Raw genomic sequence first — 19,827 nt, forward strand, 5'->3', positions numbered from 1 at the left:
TAAAACCTGAAAACTTTTATATGTTTTTTTCAAAACATACCATATTTAATTATTAAAATTTATTGTTATTTATGATAAATATTTATTATAAGCCATAATTATCAACTAATATCTACTGATATTTTAATTTTAACTCTACTTTTAAATTAACATATTCATAGTAATGGTTTTTGTTTTGAACAATCATTTTAAATATTATATTATAAAAGTAGCATTAGAAAAACAAATACAAACACAAACAGAGCTATCAACTAGGACCAATCCGACCTTAAAGGGCTTGCTCTTGAAGGGTCAGGCCTAAACGGGCTGATTTTAATAAGCTCAATTGTATGTCAGAGTTTTATTTTATAATACCCGGCCCTAGCCCTCAAGGTTAATGAGGGCCAGCCCTATTTTTTTAAAATTATTTTTTAATTTAAAATTATAAAAAAGTTATTATACATAAAATTAAGTTTAAGAAAATAAATTTAAATCAATTTATACCACAACAATAAAAAAAATTAAAACATTTAGTTCTAATATCAAATAACAACATCAAATTAAAACATTTAGTTCTAATGTCAAATAATAACATCAAAATAAATATCAATAAAAATTAAATTTAGCTAATATTATCAGCTAAATCTTAATAAATAAATGAGGAATGGATGAATGCATTTAATATATTCATTTATTTGAGTTATATATTTAATCTTTTATTTTTTATTATAATTTTTTAAAAAATAATAAAAGGTCTTAAAAGGATTGACCCTTTTATTTTTTTTTGATTTAAAAGAGCCCTTTTAAGCCTGAATTGCCATTCTTTCTTTTAAAACAGTGACCCAATTTTAGTTATTTTTGAGCTCATCGGCTCTAATTGACAACTATATATATATATATATATATATATTCAAACTAAAGCCAAAGAAACCTCTTCAGAAAAGAAACGGAATTTTCCTGAAGACACGATACGTCTTCTTTCTTCGCATTTTCAATTCTCTTTCCACGAAACTTGAAGATGCCAGTCACAATCTCCATGTTCGATTCTGTTATAAATTGCCCCACATTCCTTCTCTTCTTCTCTGTATCAAACAATCAATCATCCAAGTTCAATTCCACCCACAATGACGAGCATTCTGATCTCTATCGCAGCGAAGATCGCCGAATACCCGGTCCATCCAATCCTTCGTCAGTTCGATTACCTCTTCGACTTCACCAGAAATGTCAACAATCTCAGTGAACAAGCAGAGAGGCTAAAAAATCTGCGGCTTCAGGTGAATCAAGAGGTTCAACGAGCCACAATGAAAGGAGATCTCATCGAACCCCAAGTGAATCGATGGCTCGTGAATGTGGATCGGATCATCGAACAAGTTGTGAAGATCGAAGAACAGAGCAAGACTAGCAAGAGTTGCTTCGGTGGAGTCTGCCCTAATTGCGTCAATCGCTACCGTCTCAGTAGAAAATCGACGAAGAAGGTGAAATCTGTCGCTGAGCTTCAAGAACAAGCTAAGAATTTCGATCGGATCTCTCGCACAGCTCCTCTTCCTGGCATAGAATACTCATCCTCCAGAAATTTCATTGCCTTCGACTCAAGAATCGAAGTTACGGATCAGATTCTGAAAGCACTGGAGGAAGATGAGTGTAATGCGGTTGTTCTTCACGGATCCAGAGGGATTGGGAAGACAGAATTGGTGAAAGAAGTGGGAAGAAGAGTCAAGGAGAAGAATTTGTTTGATCAGGTTGTCATAGTTGGTGTTGATCCTAAGTCCAGCACCCCTGACACTAGGGACATTCAAAACCAGATAGCAGACATGTTGGGTCTGAGAATTCAAGAAGAGAGTGATGTTGGAAGAGCTCGCCGTCTCTACTTGAGACTGAAGAATGAGAAGAAGACACTGATAATCTTTGATGGTGTGAAGCAAAGGCTTGATTTGGAAGCAATTGGTATCCCCGCTGAGAACAAAGGAAGCAAGATGATGATAGCCACAGAGGATGAAAACATGTGGAGAGCTATGGAAGATGAAGGGGTGAAGAAGGTAGAGATTAAAGCTCTATCAGAAGAAGAATCATGGAAGCTATTTGGAAATGTGACAGGTGAGATTGTTGATAATGATCCTGCTCTCAAGGCTGTTGCAGAGGACATTGTTGGAAAATGCAAGGGACTGCCTCTGATAATTGTTAGTCTTGGAAAAAGGTTGAAACACAAGAAAATTGAAGAATGGAAGCACGCAAGTAGGATAATTGGAAGATTTGAAGCAAAAACTGAGAATTTGGACGACTTTCTGCATACTTATATTTGACTTTTTTTTGGCAGAGTAGTCAAAACAACATATTGAAGAAATCAATTCATTTTATTTATTTTTAACACAAACAGTTTGGTTCCTTTGCTTTTTAGAGATGTTTTGGTATTGGTTCTTATACTTTTTGTTGTTGTTGTTTTTATTACCATTAATGAAGTTAAATCTGCTGATGAGTATATAAATCTTTTAAATCTAATACTAAGTAAAATTATGATAAGTTGGATATTATATAAGTAACGGCCACTAACATTTTTGTTTGCCTGCTCTTATTTTCTGTGTCTTCTTTTTTTCAGAGCTTCATTGCACGTTTAATGATTATGGTTTAATGTTCTACTTATTGTATTTTTTTTTTTTTGGCCTATTACTTATTTTTATACAACTCATCATAATTTTAACAAATCGACAGAAAAAATAATATAGTTATATGCATGTTAAACAATATTAAATTCTAATAATCACATTTGCAAAAGAAAAAAAAACAAAAAAAAAAAGAAGAACAAATACTACAGACAGATAAAATTTAAGAGATTTGGAATAACAAAAAAAAAAAGAAGCATGAGAACTGTTATCAAAACACGCGTGAATATCTTTCCTATTTAACACCAAGCTAAACACGCACTAGATTTAAATTCCAAGAAAGTCACCTGCACCAAGATTCTCCATTATATTATTTATATATACATGGACGCACCATTGGAATGTAAATGGAAGTAGCGTAATTTCTTTTTGTGGATAGTCGCGTGAACTTATGCTTACAGTAAAGAAATTGATTCCATGGAGTCATCATGGTGTCTAGGTCATCTAGATTTAGGCCTCCATAGTTCAAGTTCAGTGATAAGGAATATATGAATTTTAAGATGAGGTGCTTGTAACTCAACGTTCAAATGAGATATCGTTTGGATCATTTTACGAGTTTCATTTAGGAAAAATTACTTCCAAGTCTCACATAAGTAATCTAAACATAAAAAAGTTCTATACATTAAATCATAAAATTAGAAACGAGTAAGCAATAAATTAAAACAAAAGCTTGAACTTAATAAATTATCTATTTAAAAATTTTACTGACAAATCATGATAATTGGGGTAGTTCTTTTAAATATGTGTTTCTGCATTCACAAAGACTCAAGTTTGAAATCATGCTTTTAAACGGCTATAACTCCTTCTATTAAAACCCATATTTATTGGTAAAATATGATGCTTTACAAATAATGGATTAAACTTATTTTTATTAATCATCCTTTTCCTTTATTATATATTTTTTATAAAATTTAATTGAATCCGTTGAAACTTACTTTATCCAGTCAAATATATTTACATTTGAATATCCTAACAATGTGTCTACCAAGCTCCTGCTTCACGAACCAGTACCAATCTGGCTAACAAGATACAGGACATGTATGCATGAAACATAGATTAAAAATATAATTTAAATTTTAAACCCTGGCTCCCTCTGTGAACCGTTATCCCAGAAAATACCGAAAAAAAATAAGGAATACAAATTATAATTCTGCCTTAGTCACTTGAAAATGTTGGAAAATAAGTTGTCGTAATCAAGTCGGCAAAGAAAATAATAAATTTAAAAATCAAACTAAGCCATCACATACTAAACTTGAATAAGTGTGACAATCTATTCAAACATTTTGTGATTCCAGGGTTTTGTATTTTATTAATTTAAGAAAATATTTCACTCTTTTTGTAGTCGTCATCCTTATATAGGGGTCATGTGCAAAGATGGGCCACATGTGGATGGGCCAATTCAAAGTTGAAACTCAAAGGAAGATGAATCCTAAATGTAAATATTAAAAAAAAATCTGGACTTTTGTTTTTTTTAAAAAAAAAATATTAGCACCTTCCAGCAGCAGCAGCAAGCAAGAATTAGAGAACAGAACACGTAGCTTGGTTTTAAATTTGTGTTAAAAAAGAAAACCTATATTTTAATTTATTTTTTTATTTTTAAGCTTGACGAGATAATTTTTTATCGAGGATATATCCATATACACCATAACTTGTTTAGACAGTCACACGAGGATTTCCTACCCGTTATCATGGTGAACACAATTTTATCACTAAAAATAAATGAGGGAAAATTTTTTTTTATCAATTATAATATAATACAAATTTTTAACACATTAATTTTCTATTTTTAACATTTGAATTTAAAGCCACTTGACTACAACTTAGATTAATCATGAAAATAAAATACCTTATTTAAAACGCCCATACTTGGAAAGATGACTATTTGTTGCTCAAAAAGTTTTTAGGGGCGATTTTTAATTAGTTTTATCACTCAAAATCTTGACAATGATAAGGATAATTTTTTTATCAGTGATTCCTAATTAATTATTTTAATTATTACTTAATTACTAATAAAAGGTGATCAGTAGTTAATGGAATATAAGCTAATGAACTTATTGAAGAGAGAAAGTGGTAAAAAGAATACAAGCTAATTAAAAAAGCTAATAATTAATGGAACATCATTATTTTATCATTTATTTCAGTTTAAATTAATTTTAAAAACAATCATCATTCCCATTGAATATACAAGTGTGAGACACTAAATGCTTGATCCAAACCATCCAAAATTTGAGCTTAGAAATAACTACAGGATGATGAAACACTACTTTCATGAATGAAGATGCAAAGCCATGTTAATAATAAGCTGTCCCAATGACGATGCCACTTCTCTTATTTAGAAGAGATCTTGAACTCAAACTTGACATTAACATGTTTGTGTATGTTTGTGTTTAATTTGATTGTATAATAAAAAAGACGCAAAGCTGTGAATGGTTTGATTAAATCATATAATTAGGTGTACTCAAAATATATGCTAAGTTGCTAACTCTTACCAACGCAATAACAAACAATCATATTAAAATTGATTCGAAAAAGCTAATTAACCGAGAAAATATATCAGATATGGGATATATCAGTGATCAGCTTTGCCAAGCAAAACCTAGTAAAGTTGAGCCAGAAAATGCAGTAGTTACTGGCAATAGTTCTTGATTCTTTACTCACGCAGATCATTGGAGAGACAAATTTTAGACAGCATATTGTCTGCTGGGAGAGAATAAGGTAAAACTTCAATAATTTCGTCCTTCTGGAAACCCAGAATTGGGGCAACCCAGTATCCTGTATTTGATAGCATATGGCATCTTCAGTTCACTCCTTAACCCCACAAGACAAGGTAAATGGAAGAGTGTTAGCATTTCCAAGTTTGGAAGCATTATCTTCTGCCCATCATTGTTGATGCTTCCTTCACTGTGACGACCAAACAGTTCTTTTAACTCAGCAGCCTCTGACATATACAAAATCTCTAGCTGTGGAAGCTCTCTGTCTATTGATGCAGGAAAGAGTCTTTTTGTTGCACCTCTCCGCCACTAGTTCTCTTAGCTTCCAAAAGCATCCTGATACCTTGGTAGTCGATCCGTTCTGTTGTTCTCCCTTCTCTTCAACAATTTCCTCCAATTCCTCACAGTCACTAATGTTCATGAAACCTAACTCTGGTAGGCTATCATGAATGACATCAAGAGGAAACAATGACTTCAACTTTCCCCATTGTCTCACTGTTAAACTTCGTAGAAATTGGGGGTTCAACATTTTTCTGGGAATAGGACCTGTCCAAAGCTCTTGCTCAGATCCCAACTTGACTACTTTTGAGTTTCGGAATTGTTGGTCATCACCAAAAGTAACTGATCCATCAATTTGGAACATATCTATCACTCCACAACTATCAAGCTCCTTTGAAAACAAAACTCTTACCGGCAGAGTTGGAGTTTCATCAACACTCAATGGGCCGCCATTCACCACAGCAAGCCGTAGTCCCTACATGCAAAGAGAGAAATGGAGCGATAGCAAAAATTTTCATGAAACACCAACTCCGTTTCTGAATATAAGAGAAAATAACCAACTTACACAGTTTATGAAAGTTGATGAAGCGTAATAATTATGTTTAAAAATAAAAAAAAATTGAACTAAATTATCCTATAATTAATGAAACAAAGTTATCTAGTGAAAATAAACATTGATTTTATGAGAAACAACTTGAAAAACTATGATAAATGTTTCTTGACAATTGTAATTTTGCTTATAAATAAAAACAAAGAAAAACATGATAATCTCTCTTATGTTCAAAGGACTAGTACCTTTGTTCTCCAATAACGAGCTGCTTCCAAATTTGAAGTAAATTTAGGGCACTCAGGTATTTGGACCTTGTCGGCATCCTCCTTCTTGATCGGGACTGTTTAAATTTGATTTCTCTCGCTAGCCTCACCCTGTCACCGCCTGCCCAAGCGAAAGAGTTGCTCTTCTCCCCCATGCTTCTCCTTTGCTGTGAAAGAGCTGCTCCTATTTTGTTTCTCATCTCTCCTTAAAATTGAAGAGGAAGTTTCAGTCCAAAAAAAAAATGTAGATGAAGAAGATGGAGAATAGCTACATAAGAAGATAAATCTACGATAGTAGTGGACTGTGGAGGCGCGACACTACAAGTTTCTAAGGTGCAGATGTGACAATTTTATTGACGGCAAAGGGGTCTCAAGAGCCGATTTCATGTGAATCGATCTGATTCCATCGACTTTGAAAAAGAATTGGATTCTAAGTTCTTTGATTGAATTGGAATTCTTGAAAATCAAAATTCAAAACTACCAAACATGCTCCAACCAAGAATCTTTTTCTGTTTTTGATTCAACATGAAGAATTCTAAAATATCAAACAGGGCCTTAGAGAAATATAAAGAAAATTACAATGTATTTGACCACAGTTTTTTTTATCTTCAAATTTTTTAAAAAATAAAAACACGCATGCTTCGGTTGCTTCGTGAGCCACCTTGAGTTCTTGACTTTGCTTTTATAAGCCTTGATTTATAAGTTTCCCTGGCTTGTTCTATAAGTCCTGTTTAATTAATTAAGTTTAATATTAGCTTAATCCAAAAAGAGTAAGCAAAGTAGACTTTAAGTCAAGACTTATTCAAAAGAACAAATATTCTACAATTAATTCATGAAAACTAACCATTATTAAAAACCTTTTCCTTTTGAGACAAATGTAAATAATACCATTAAAAAGGACAATTTAGTTGACTTAGTGTCTGCTTAGTTTCAATTTACATCTATCAAAATTACATTTGAGAGATCCAATTATTTGTCAAATTTGATAAAAATACATCCTAAATATAATTTAGATGTACTTTTGAAAATTATCCAAATAGGTCCTTAGTTTTGTTTTGCTTGGACTTGATGGTTATTCAACCAGGTTTTGAAAGGGGAAGGACCCTCTTTATGAAATTCATGAAATTCAACCAAGTTTAATATTAGCTTAATCCAAAAAGATTAAGCAAAGTAGACTTTAAGTCAAGACTTATTCAAAAGAACAAATATTCTACAATTAATTCATGAAAACTAACCCATTATTATTAAAAACCTTTTCCTTTTGAGACAAATGTAAGTAATACACATTAAAAAGGACAATTTAGTTGACTTAGTGCCCGCTTAGTTTCAATTTACATCTATTAAAATTACATTTGAGAGATCCAATTATTTGTCAAATTTGATAAAATACATCCTAAATATAATTTAGATATACTTTGAAGATTATCCAAATAGGTCCTTAGTTTTGTTTTGCTTGGACTTGATGGTTATTCAACCAGGTTTTGAAAGGGAAGGACCCTCTTTATGAAATTCATGAAAGAGGAATGAAATTTAAATTCAAAAACGTATAATTTATGAGAATTAGGTCTTTAAAAATAAAAAGTTATAAATATCAATAAAACAAAAATATTGGCGATAATTAAAAGATTTATTTAAATTTTAAATATCTTATTTATAATTGATATTTTTAAATTTACAATTATTTAAACCAATATTTTAAAATTCAATTTTTTTGTTTAAAACTAACATGAACCTAAATATCATTTTCATTAATACATGAAATTCATTCTAATTTCTTAAAAAATTAAAGTCTGGTTTGGTGCCCTTAAGTTAAAAAACAAATAGTAATTCTCTACAGTGGTCTTTACCGAAAATCTTCCCGTTTTTAATGTCAATTTTTTAAAATAAAAACGTATGCTTTGGTTTGCTCATGAGCCACTTTGTGTCCTTGACTTGCTTTCATAAGCCTTGCTTTACAAGTCTCTCTGGCTTGTTCTATAAGCCCAATTAAGTTTAATATTAGTTTAATCTAAAAAGATTTAGCAAAGTAGAGTTTAAGTCAAAACTTATTAAAAAAAGAGCTAACATTCTAAATTAATTCATCAAAACTAACTCAATATTATTAAAAATCATTTTTGGGAGACAAATGTAGTTAGTGAACGTTGAAGGACAAATTTTTTTGGGTCAACAAAGTTGAAGGACAATTTAGTTAAAACATACTCCCCCCATTCAAAAATATAAAATATTTTTTAAAGAGTTGGATACTTAAAAATATAAGATATTTTTAGTTTTTTGAGGTGTAATCATTACCTTTTTTCAAAAAGTGTCCCTATTTATAATGACTTTATATTTATTATAAGGTGTTTAATATGAGTAAATATGAAAGGATAGAATTAATTAAAAAATAGGTACTACTTTATTAGGAGTAAGATTTAATTAAAAATATCTTATATTTTTAAACAGAGGGAGTATGTGTTTACTATTTTAATTTAGAGTTTTTTATTTTTAATATATATATATATCATATTTTTTTGGTTTGGACGTGACTATTATATTTGAGAAAGATCTGCTCAAGGATCCTGATCCCATAACTATTTATGAGTTATAAAGATAATAAAAAATGCTTGGCTAAATTCAAAATATGACTTTTAATTTTTATTTTATTTTCATTTCATTTTATCACCGATTTTTTTTTTTATTCCCCCCAGAATTTTAGCACCGATTCGGTCTCCATCGGGTCAGCTGATGGAACAGAATCCTTTTTCTTTTCTTTTTTAACAGGAGAATCCTTTTTCATAATGCATAAACTGAGAGATGCAATATTCATTATCCTGATGTAATAACTACTCAGCATGTTTTAATTTTCCCGTTTTAAAACTGAATTTCATATTAAATTAATGATATAAACAAATAAGTTCATTATTAAATAAGTTTAAGTTACATTTTCCATTCAAACGAGTTTTGAAAAGGAAGGACACTCTCTACGGAATACATGAAAGAGGAGTGATATTTAAGTTAAAAAACGTAGAATTTATCAGAACTAGATATTTAAAAATTTAAAAAATAATGAGTTGTAAATATTAATTTAAACAAAAATATTGGCTGTAAATTAAAACATATATTTAAAATTTAATTATTTTATTCATAATTGAAACTTTTAAATTTATAATTATTTAAATAAATGTTTGCAAATTCATTTTTTTAAAAAACTAATATGAACCTAAACATCATTAATTCGTTATTTTGGAAACTAATTGTCATTTTTTGATACATGAAATTCATTCTAATTTCTTAAAAAGATTAAAGCCTTGATGCCCTTAAATTAAAAGAAACAAATAGTAATAACAAAAAAAAAATATAGGATACATTCTTTTATCTTGAACCCAATAGATGAGCGAGGGCAAGACAAGTTAAAAAAAGATGGTAATATTCCAAAAGACAAAGCGACAACCTAAACTTCTTAGTAATTTGTTGGCAACCAAATGGACAAATTTTCCAGAAGAGCATCCTAATCAAACCCTTCCTTGCACATTCAATGATCATTGGACATTGGTTTTCCCATAAAACAAATTATATGTAAATTCATAATTAGGCCTTAATTAGCTTTTGGATGAATAGAATCTTGGTTAGCAATCCAAAAGCTCCTATTGGATAATGCTTGTTTTTCTTGTTTTTAAAACAGTAAACACATGGTATCATGAACAGCCATGATATCCATCACCTGACTTTCAACATCATATCTTGATTATATTGCTCATATTGCCAATTCTTAACGATACTTCCAAAAATATTCCAGTAATTCATTTCGTTTTGACGTTGGCGATCCTCTTGAGAGTCTATCCCTTTTCTTATATATATGTATATATATATATATATATAATATATTTTAAAAAATAGTCCTAGTGACTCATACTATAATAATCAAGACCCTCTGTTAAAAAATGTAAAGCATTTTATGTGTTTTAAAGTATAATCAATGTATTTTTTAAAATAACTTTAATAAATAAATCACAATATATTTATTTTAAGTAGAATATCTTATTAAATAATAATAAATATTAAAAGACAATGTTAGTTTGAAGACATTTAACTAATTTATTGGGGAAGTGATTCGGTTAAAAATATTTTACACTTTTTAATAGAGAAAGTATGTGTATATATAGGTTTAGTGAGTAAGATGGATCTTGAAATATTGCGTAAAAAACGTCCTGAACCTTAAATTCTTAAATATTTAAAATTGACTATAAGTTTTTAAATTCATAGCATTTTCAATCCCAACATTATTTTTTTGTTAATGCCGTTACTGCTCACTGTACTATGCAACACAAGGCCCACTCAGATTTTAATGTGACAATCCCTTGATAATTATAAACCCTAAACTATTGTATGAATAACGTCTTAGACTTTGAATTTTAAAATTTTGAATAAATTATCTCCACCATTTATGCTTGAAACGTTGACTATTAAGTAGACTAACTTGGTCTCATTATGGTCAGCCGCAATAAACACAGCATTAGCTGTGATGAATGACTCATAATTTTGTAAAATGATTTTGTTGCCCCTTTTTTGCAATTTTTTTCAAGTGATGAGTATCTTATGCTTCCGTATATTTTATAATTTTAATTTAATTTTATTTTAAATAATATTTATTTATTTAATGGTAAAAACTTAAAATCTCATTTGAAAAAAAATTTAAGTATAGAGGAATTTCATCAACAAATTTAAAACCTAAACTATATTAAAATTCTTTGATATTTAAACTTCTTTTCAAATGAAAATTATTTATAAAATATTTCAAAAAAAGAGGGCAAAAGCATTATTTCACAAAATTATAGGTTGTTTGCTGTGGCCAACAATGCGTTCACCACGACGAATCGCTTAATACTAATTTAGCCTATATAACAATCAATATTGTATGCATAAATAATGGGAGTAATTTGCTTAGAATTTTAAAGTTTAAGGTCTATAACATTATTTAACGGAGGGGTTTAATAGTTTAGGATCCCTGACGCTAATAAACAAATGACACGTTAGCGAGGGATTGCCATTTCAGTATTTGATTGGGCCTTACGGTGAACAATAATGGCATTAACCAAAAGATAATAATAGGATTTAAAATATTTTAAATTTAAAAATTTATAATTTATTTTATATATTTTAAAAATTTATGATTTAATATGCTTTTCGTACAATATTTTAAAATTTATTTTGTTCATTGACTCTACACACACGCAAAGGATGCTTTGTTTTGAGTGTAACGTTTAGTCAGCAAAATATCAAGGAAACCTGAGGACAATATTATTTCTAGGTAACCCTCAAGGCTTTTTATATGATGGTGTCAAATCATCAGAAAATCATGAAACCATAACAGCTGAACAGTATTTTTAATATAAGTAATTGAAATATAGTATTAACTAATTAAATTTAAACATTCTCAAGGCCAATAAAAGATAACTTACTCAAATACACGTTTTTTCAGCATTCACACTTAACCCTTATTTCATGAAATTCATTATCACCATGTTTTGAACTTCTTTCACATAACAAGGAAGAAAAAAATTCCCATGATTCATAAAAATTTGGACAGAGAAATTCTATCTTGAGATCAATCATAAAAAAATCAATCAACATATTAACAGTAATACAAAAAAAAATGTTCTTTCATGTTTGAAGAACTTGATGTAAATTGGCAAGTTCAGTTTCGACACGTCTGCAGAAAAAAAAAAGGGTAATCAATGTACTAATTGGTTAGCTAACAACAACTTTAGTTTTGACTTTAAGGCTTTGTTTTTATTTGAGCCTCCAGAAGATTCACAGTCACTATTATAAATTGATAGCTTGATGTGTCATGCCTAAGAGATGACTAAATAGTATTGGGCTTTTGCCTTTTTCACCAAAAAGTTATGTTAGTAAAAAAATTATTACAATACATAACTAATCTATGAATAAAATGCATAATAAGTTTTTAACTTTATGTAATAATAACACACATAAGTTTTGCATAAAAACACATCTAATTTTGTTACACCAGGCCATGATGATTTTAGATACTCGATAGTTGCGAGTCTATTTGGTGGGCATTCAGCATTACCTGAGCTCAATCAATTAGAATAGTTTTCATATATAATTTTTCAATTAAAAAGTTCAAATTCAAAAAATAACTTAAAAAAGTATAGAGTTTTTACTCTTATGTCTTAACTCTTAACATCTATTATATTGCTTCGCTATAAACGTGAGTGTGATATAGTCCTCATAGGAAGATTTTTATAGGAGAAATTTGTGATCTTTTTTTATTTATTTATAAGAAACCATGTAGAATATTTATTACATTTTTTACATTGCCTCTATTCAATATTAATTATTTTTTTCAAAATCACACTCTATGCATTTAAATAAGGATAAATTTTGATTTTTTTAATTATTAGATACACTTAATTAGTTTCAAGACTCTTCTAGATTTCAATGGTAATATTAAAAATGCTTTGTAAAAAGAATAAGAAGGAGTATTTGATAGGAAAAAAGCGATAAAGGGCCGCCAAAAAAAATTTATATAAATCAAAGATTACTTGTTATTAAAATTTAAATAAAAAAAATTTAAATAAATTATTGTTAATTCAAAATGAATTGTTATTAAAATTTATATTAATACTTGTTGATAAAAAACTACCGAATTGATAAGTATGTATTTAAATTTTGATAGTAAGTAATCTTTAATTTATATAATTTTTTTTAGCGTTTCTTAATTGATATTTTTCTTATATAATATTAGAAATTTAATAATCACACAATTCATAATTTAGTAATAAAAGTCACTCCATTATTTTTTTTTTCATTAGAAATATGGTCTTTTTTTTTTTTTATCAAAAGTAAGAAAAAGATGGAGACCGTGTAACGATGGGACATTAGTTGTCTTGACTCTTGAAACATTATGCATTTTTTTTTTTTTAATTCTGCCTGATGGAAGATGAGTCTTATTTTACGGGACATCAACATTTACTGGAAGAGACTTGAACTTGAGAATACAAAGAACGCATTCCTTCCCTTCTCACTGTGTCTCTGTAAATCATCTCTCCCTCTCTTCTGAGTTCAGATGGACCCATGAAGTAAGTGAAAAGCAAAGCAGCGCCTCAGTTTTTCATGTTATTGTCATCGACACACTGCTCTTCCCCACCTAATCCTCTCGGAAACTCTGGCAAAATCGCTGAGAAAGCGAGAGAAAATGAACAAGTCCTAAGCGGTTTTCTGACCGACTTAAAGTTCGTTTTTTTTTTTGGCCCACATCAGGGGAGGTGATTGGGAAGTTGAAGTGACCTTGATTAGAGTGTCCCATCGAATCCGAAGCTTTCAGAGTTTGCCATTTCTGGGGTCAGATCTTTGATCTGTTGCTGGAGCTTAGAAGCCGATCTTTGATTTGTTGACTGGAATGATTTGGTTGATTGAAATGTAAAGCATTTTGGGTAATGGTTTTGCTTGGATTTGAACTCAGACTCAATGCCGCTGCTACAGTGATTCTCCGGGGAAATGTCGGCTTCTTTAGCTCCCTTCGAGCGCCCTCGGCCTGGGGCTTCGAACACTGTAAGTTTTGTTTTTGCGGTGTAAGGCAGTGAAGAAATGAATCAACTTGAAAGACAGTTGTTGAAAGTAATCTTTGATATTTCTGATATCTATGACTGGAATGGGATTGAATGCCGGCGGGTTAACTGTGCATCTTTCGATGGAAAGTTCAGGAATTGTGATTTGCGAATTAAGTTGATTATTGCCTGAACAGGGACAAGTTAGATTTATCACAGGTCTGTGCTAATCAAGCAGCAAGTAGTTAAAGGAGTAAATTTTTTTAAGCTAGGCCTTTCTTGGTTTATTTTCCATGTTAGGCTTTGAATTTGATGTGAAACTATGTTCCAAGGGTTTCTTTAATAGACAAAATGAAACTATTAAGGAAGATATATATATATATATATATATATTTGGGTGGGTATAGGATGTCCTCCCAATGATTACGACCAAGACCCTACAAGAGGTGTTTCTTCAAAGATGTAAGTGTCTTATATGTATTGGTGAGTTGAAATTATAATAATTAGAAGGCTCATGGGTGGTATAAGAAGAATTGGACACAAGTAATTCAGCCTGACTGTAGAGCTGAGTGATGAAATAGAATAATGTGAAACGAATATATTGCAGTTTCTTAATCAGCCAAGGCCCTGATCTAGTCAATTGGGTTTTGTAAAGGTCTTCTATGATGTTTTAGTCTGCACGACATGTTGTGGTCATTGGTCATCTCATGGAAACTTCATTTTTTTTCCTGCATTGTTCTTTGAAATGGTTACTGGATTTCTTGTATGCTTTCTGGGGTTCTTGTCTATGTACTCTCAGTCATGGAATACATGTCATATGAAACTATTGAAGGTTGATTATTTATTTCTTACTTTTTAAGTATGTGTTATAGAAAATGAAACTGTTAATGGACTCTAACTTTGTTATTTAAATCTCACATGTTAGAAAGAAAATGAACATGTGTACATGTATGTGCGCATACAGCACATATCGATATATATAGAGAGGACTTTATAGGGAGGATGTCATCCTCCATTTTTGCTAGATAAATAGTGCTCTATGTTTTTTTAAAAGCTGATAAAACTTATGGCAATTGAAGGGATGCTTGTTATGGGGAAAGTAAAGGGAGAAAGTTAAATTTTTGAAAGGTAGAGCAGTGACTGTTGCTTGGCACAAAAAACAATCCAAGATTTGGGGAAGTTAGAAGCCAAACTTCCCAGATAACTAGAGAATTTAACTTCTAGAGTAAAACGCAGGAAAGTTCTACTACCCTGGTGTTTTGTAATCTTTTTCCAAAAATACCCTTAACACCTTAATATTAAAAAATATTTTATTTAGAAAAATCGTATTTATGCCTTTAACATTAAAACAAATATATTTATTTAAAAAATAATTTCAATTTCCTGGGAAGGAAGTTTCACTTCCCAAGAAGTATATGAACTTTCTGGGAAGGAAGTTTCACTTTCCAAGAAGTATGATTAATTGAACCGTGGGACCCCTAAGTCAATCAACGTAAAAACAAATTTCATAGGATGCAGGCTATGTAGTATGAAAAGAGAGAAACTATATCAGCTGAGAGACAAAGAAGAGATATCAGAGAAGGAATTCTTGTCATCACGAGGAAGGATAAATTCGGATGTGATTTTAGAATTTTAGATATAGTTTGTTTGGTCAGCTTTTAATTTCCTTAAATCCAAGCATCTTGAAGATTCTAAACAGAATAGGACCCTGGCAGATAGTACCAAATTTGGCTCTATTTTCACCGATTTGTTATTAGAGCCAACCATCCTGACTCCAGGCAGTTAAAACATCTAAACAAGCTATTATGTTGTTGAATATTGATCATATTGAGTGTTTTCCTGCCCCACTTCAGTGTGCTTTTGCAGATGTTCTGATGCTAGTTATAATTTTTTTTTAATTTTTTACCTAAATTGGTGATTTGCACCTAAAAATAAAGCTCGAAAGGTTTCTATGTATTGCAGTCTTAAGTGTTTGATTTTAGATTGTTTCAATGAGAACTTAGTAAATGGTGATTTTTCTTGTTTTCTAACCTACGGTACTGTTTGCAGGTTTTCAAAAGTGGCCCACTTTTCATATCTTCTAAAGGTTTGTTATTATATCCATTTTCCTTTTTTGTTTCCTTCTTTCTTTTGAAAAGAGGAAGGGGGCTATTTCTGATTTTAGAGGCCTTTGTTTTCATGGATTTTGTCAAACTATAAGTAAATTAAAGTAGATCCTGGACCCAATTTGTTGCATGGAAGGCTAATAGCTGCATCCTTGTGAACGATAAGGCTTTGAGTAGTCTATATATATTAATGATATGGAAATATTCATGATATTCTGTTTTTAACTTTTGTAGGAATAGGCTGGAAATCCTGGAAGAAGCGGTGGTTCATACTTACGCGTACATCATTGGTTTTCTTTAAAAATGATCCTGTTAGTATCTCACAAATCTAACCTATCTTTACGTGGAATCTTTTTTCCCTTGCATTCAATTCTTTTTCTTCTCTTTATGAATCAGCCTTGGATTAAGAATATGCTCATGTCATAATTTTGCAAATGGTAAAATTGTCATCGATCAAACTTCTCCCACTCTCAATATCAGAATACTGATATAGTTTATTCTGATTTCCATGACAAATGGTATTTTGTCCATTCACATTTGTGGTTAGAGAATAGGAGGTGACCACAGAATAGAGTATAAACTTATAGAGCTTATTTTAATTTGTAATGTAGAGTGCCCTTCCACAGAAAGGAGGTGAAGTAAATCTGACGTTGGGGGGTATTGACTTAAACAATTCAGGGAGGTGAGTTTTTTTATTGAAATCCTTTTAATGTAACATTCGGATGATCTGTCTTATAGTGCGATTTTATCTTTCAGTGTTGTTGTTAGAGAAGACAAGAAGCTGCTCACTGTATTGTTTCCTGATGGACGTGATGGAAGAGCATTCACCCTTAAGGTTCCTCATTTACTACTAAATTTCTAAATAATAAGATGGAAATTCAGTTGCCATTACTTTTAACCGCCATTTGAAATTGTCTGGTTATACAAATTAGTCATTGTTTTCTCAAATGCTAGGCTGAGACATCAGAAGACTTGTATGAGTGGAAGACAGCTCTTGAGCAAGCCTTAGCACAAGCACCAAGTGCTGCTCTTGTCATGGGCCACAACGGGATTTTTAGGAGCGATGCGAGTGATTCCCTTGAAGGGTCCTTTAATCAATGTTTGTCTTTCACGCTGTTACATTTTCACTTATGGTTTCAATTTTAATAACATAGTTCAATTATATGTGAACTTTCCTTGTGTGTTTTCATGTACGTTGTGGTTTTATTTTAAGATTTTATCATTGTTTTATTTGTTTGTCCAGCATCCTGTAATCGTTGTATTCACCTGTTTTTGTCTTGTGCATCTAGGGAGGGATAAGCGGCCTGTTAAGTCTTTGGTTGTTGGAAGACCAATTCTTCTAGCATTAGAGGATATTGATGGAGGTCCATCTTTCCTTGAAAAAGCTCTTCGGTTTCTTGAGAATCATGGTAAGTAAGGAGGCTTTCACTGCCATAAGCTTGTATTGTAGCATAGTTTTTATTTTGTTTCACTTTTTAACGTCCCTTGGGAGGCAGGCACTGAAATGACTAATTAGACTTGCTCCCCATGTATGATATTTATTCGTGCTAAATGGGGTTAACACGGGCCCAGCTCATTCTCGTGACACTTCTCAAGTTGAAATGTAGGTTATGCCGAGCTCCATTTTGTTAATATGAAATTAATCCTAACCCAAGTTAGACACTCTTTGTGGATACTTTCTACTTGTACTCCTGTTCTTACTCAAGATATAGACATAGAAATAAGTTGCTGCTGAATTTTCTTTTAGTCATCTCATGGAATACTGGGTTTATTATTTATGAGACTCAACTCACATGATAGCTTGACTTGTTAATTGTGTCAGCATGTGGCTTCAGCATTACACCATGTCCATGCTACCAGTTGCTGCTTCTTGCCTTACTCTTGACTGAACTTAAGCAATAGGGGTATTTTGCAATCACAAAAGTGAGTGCATATGTTGTAGTCAGCAAGAGATTGAGGGAAAATTGAAGATATGTTAAAAGAGGAAAAGTGGGTCCCCTGTACAGTTTCCTTAACTTGCGTTATTATTCTCTCCCTTTACCTGACTGCATGATCCTAGATGATTCGATTCTGAAACTGATGCTACACTTCTAGCAATTCTCCATAAATACATTCTGTGTGTCTAATTGATAGCCTTGTTATTGCCAATGGTTGAAAGCAGAACAACATGCGACTCTGGTTCTGAAGTCTTAAACACAGCTTTCTAAATCTCATCTCTACTCCTTATGATTCCTAGGGCATAACTAGAGGTCTGATCGCCAACTACTCCATCAAGATGAAGCCCACTGATTTATATACCTGGATATCATGTTATTGTGATAATTTGTCTGTTGCACCTGTTCATTTATTTTTATTATGAGTTCTTGTAACATTTTCGTCATTTAAAATATTTCTGAAATGGAGCCCTGGCAATATGCCATATACCACGGCCCGCCTTGGTGTGTTTTGAGGCCTTTTGCAATTGGATGCTATTCATCATGCTAGCTAGTTCTCCAATGAGAAAATAAGTTGTATGCATGAGTAATGTTTCCCCTGTTCTTTGGTAGAGGGTTGCTGTTTAATTTACCATATGTAATTTGCAGGAACTAAAGTTGAAGGTATTTACGGCAGTCTGCAGATGTTGAGGAAGTAGACCGGAGGGTTCAAGAATATGAACAAGGTACTAATAATTTCTTTAGTGCCATTGTTCTCTCTATAGATGACAATAAATATGTTTTTTTAAAGGGCCTGGAAAACTGACAAAGTCCCCTGGGGTACCATTTGCAAACCAAGAGGAAAGCATGGAAAGAAAGGGAAACTAGTTTCATATGGACAGTCTAACCAACTGTACATCATACCAGCTCTTCAAGCACTTATTCAAGGATTTATTATTGTTGTTGTTGTTTGTTGTTGTTGTTATGCTTGTTATGAAGTATTTACTCTTTCCCCCATGAAAAAAATTCCTTTCCTTATTCCTATTTATGTAGGATGAAGTCATTTTCGGTCATTCTTTGTGCCTGCATATCTTCTCATGCATGGACACTGTTAAATCTGACACCTTCTATGGAATTCATACTTAGCTGAAACTTAAAAACCCTAATTCTCCTTAGCTCAGTATAAGGAACGATTCAGTATACTACTGAAGAAAATTGGCTTGCCACTAGTCTATCTCATAAGTAAAGTGATTTTTATACATCAATCATTTGATTTCTTTGCATCGCTATCCCAATTTTTCAGATGAAAGGCCACAAAAGATGATACATTATGGGGATGATAACTTATGATTAGATATGCAGATATATACATATATATATGTATCTCCATTATTTTTTTATGGACCTGTGGCCTGTGGGTGCCTTACTTCTCACCTTATTTTTCCAGGCAAGACTGAATTTGGTCTGATGAGGATGCCCATGTCGTTGTGACTGTGTTAAGGTATGTATGGGTTATTGGTAAAAATTAATATCCATACGAAAATAATAGACAAGGTATATGTTGAACATTCTGTAGGATGGAAAAGAAAATAGTTAGATTTACTGTGTCCAACCCTCAATAAATCTGAGATGGGAGAAGAAAATGCCATTGGTAGCTTTCCTCTAACAATGTAGATGGTCAAATTCAGCCCATTCTTTTTGAAAATATATATGAAAAACTAATCTAGGACAAGGTTCTATGATGAGGTGTCTTGCTTTTTGGAGTGTTAGGTGAATTTTGGGTGCGTTCTCAGAATTTGGAGCATTTATGATGATCAAGT

At 31.5% G+C, this 19,827-nt stretch overlaps 2 protein-coding genes across 2 annotated transcripts; both read left to right on the plus strand.

Moving 5' to 3' along the window:
* Positions 1–928: 928 nt before the first annotated feature.
* LOC129297400 (probable disease resistance protein At1g61190) lies at positions 929–2,471 on the plus strand. Its single transcript, XM_054935743.1, has one exon. It carries the CDS (start codon positions 1,104–1,106, stop codon positions 2,277–2,279), a length of 1,176 nt encoding a protein of 391 aa, XP_054791718.1. The 5' UTR covers positions 929–1,103; the 3' UTR covers positions 2,280–2,471.
* A 10,934-nt stretch (positions 2,472–13,405) lies between these two features.
* LOC129297401 (rho GTPase-activating protein 6-like) lies at positions 13,406–18,744 on the plus strand. The gene is made up of 8 exons (XM_054935744.1): positions 13,406–13,993; positions 16,039–16,075; positions 16,329–16,405; positions 16,706–16,776; positions 16,851–16,929; positions 17,049–17,193; positions 17,384–17,503; positions 18,677–18,744. The coding sequence occupies exons 1-8, from the start codon at positions 13,940–13,942 to the stop codon at positions 18,724–18,726; spliced, it is 633 nt and encodes a 210-aa protein (XP_054791719.1). The 5' UTR covers positions 13,406–13,939; the 3' UTR covers positions 18,727–18,744.
* Positions 18,745–19,827: the final 1,083 nt, after the last annotated feature.

The sequence above is a fragment of the Prosopis cineraria genome, unplaced genomic scaffold (genome assembly GCF_029017545.1).
Source record: "Prosopis cineraria cultivar Desert tree isolate PC_DT_omini unplaced genomic scaffold, ASM2901754v1 PC512, whole genome shotgun sequence".
NCBI classification, from domain to species: Eukaryota; Viridiplantae; Streptophyta; class Magnoliopsida; order Fabales; family Fabaceae; genus Prosopis; species Prosopis cineraria.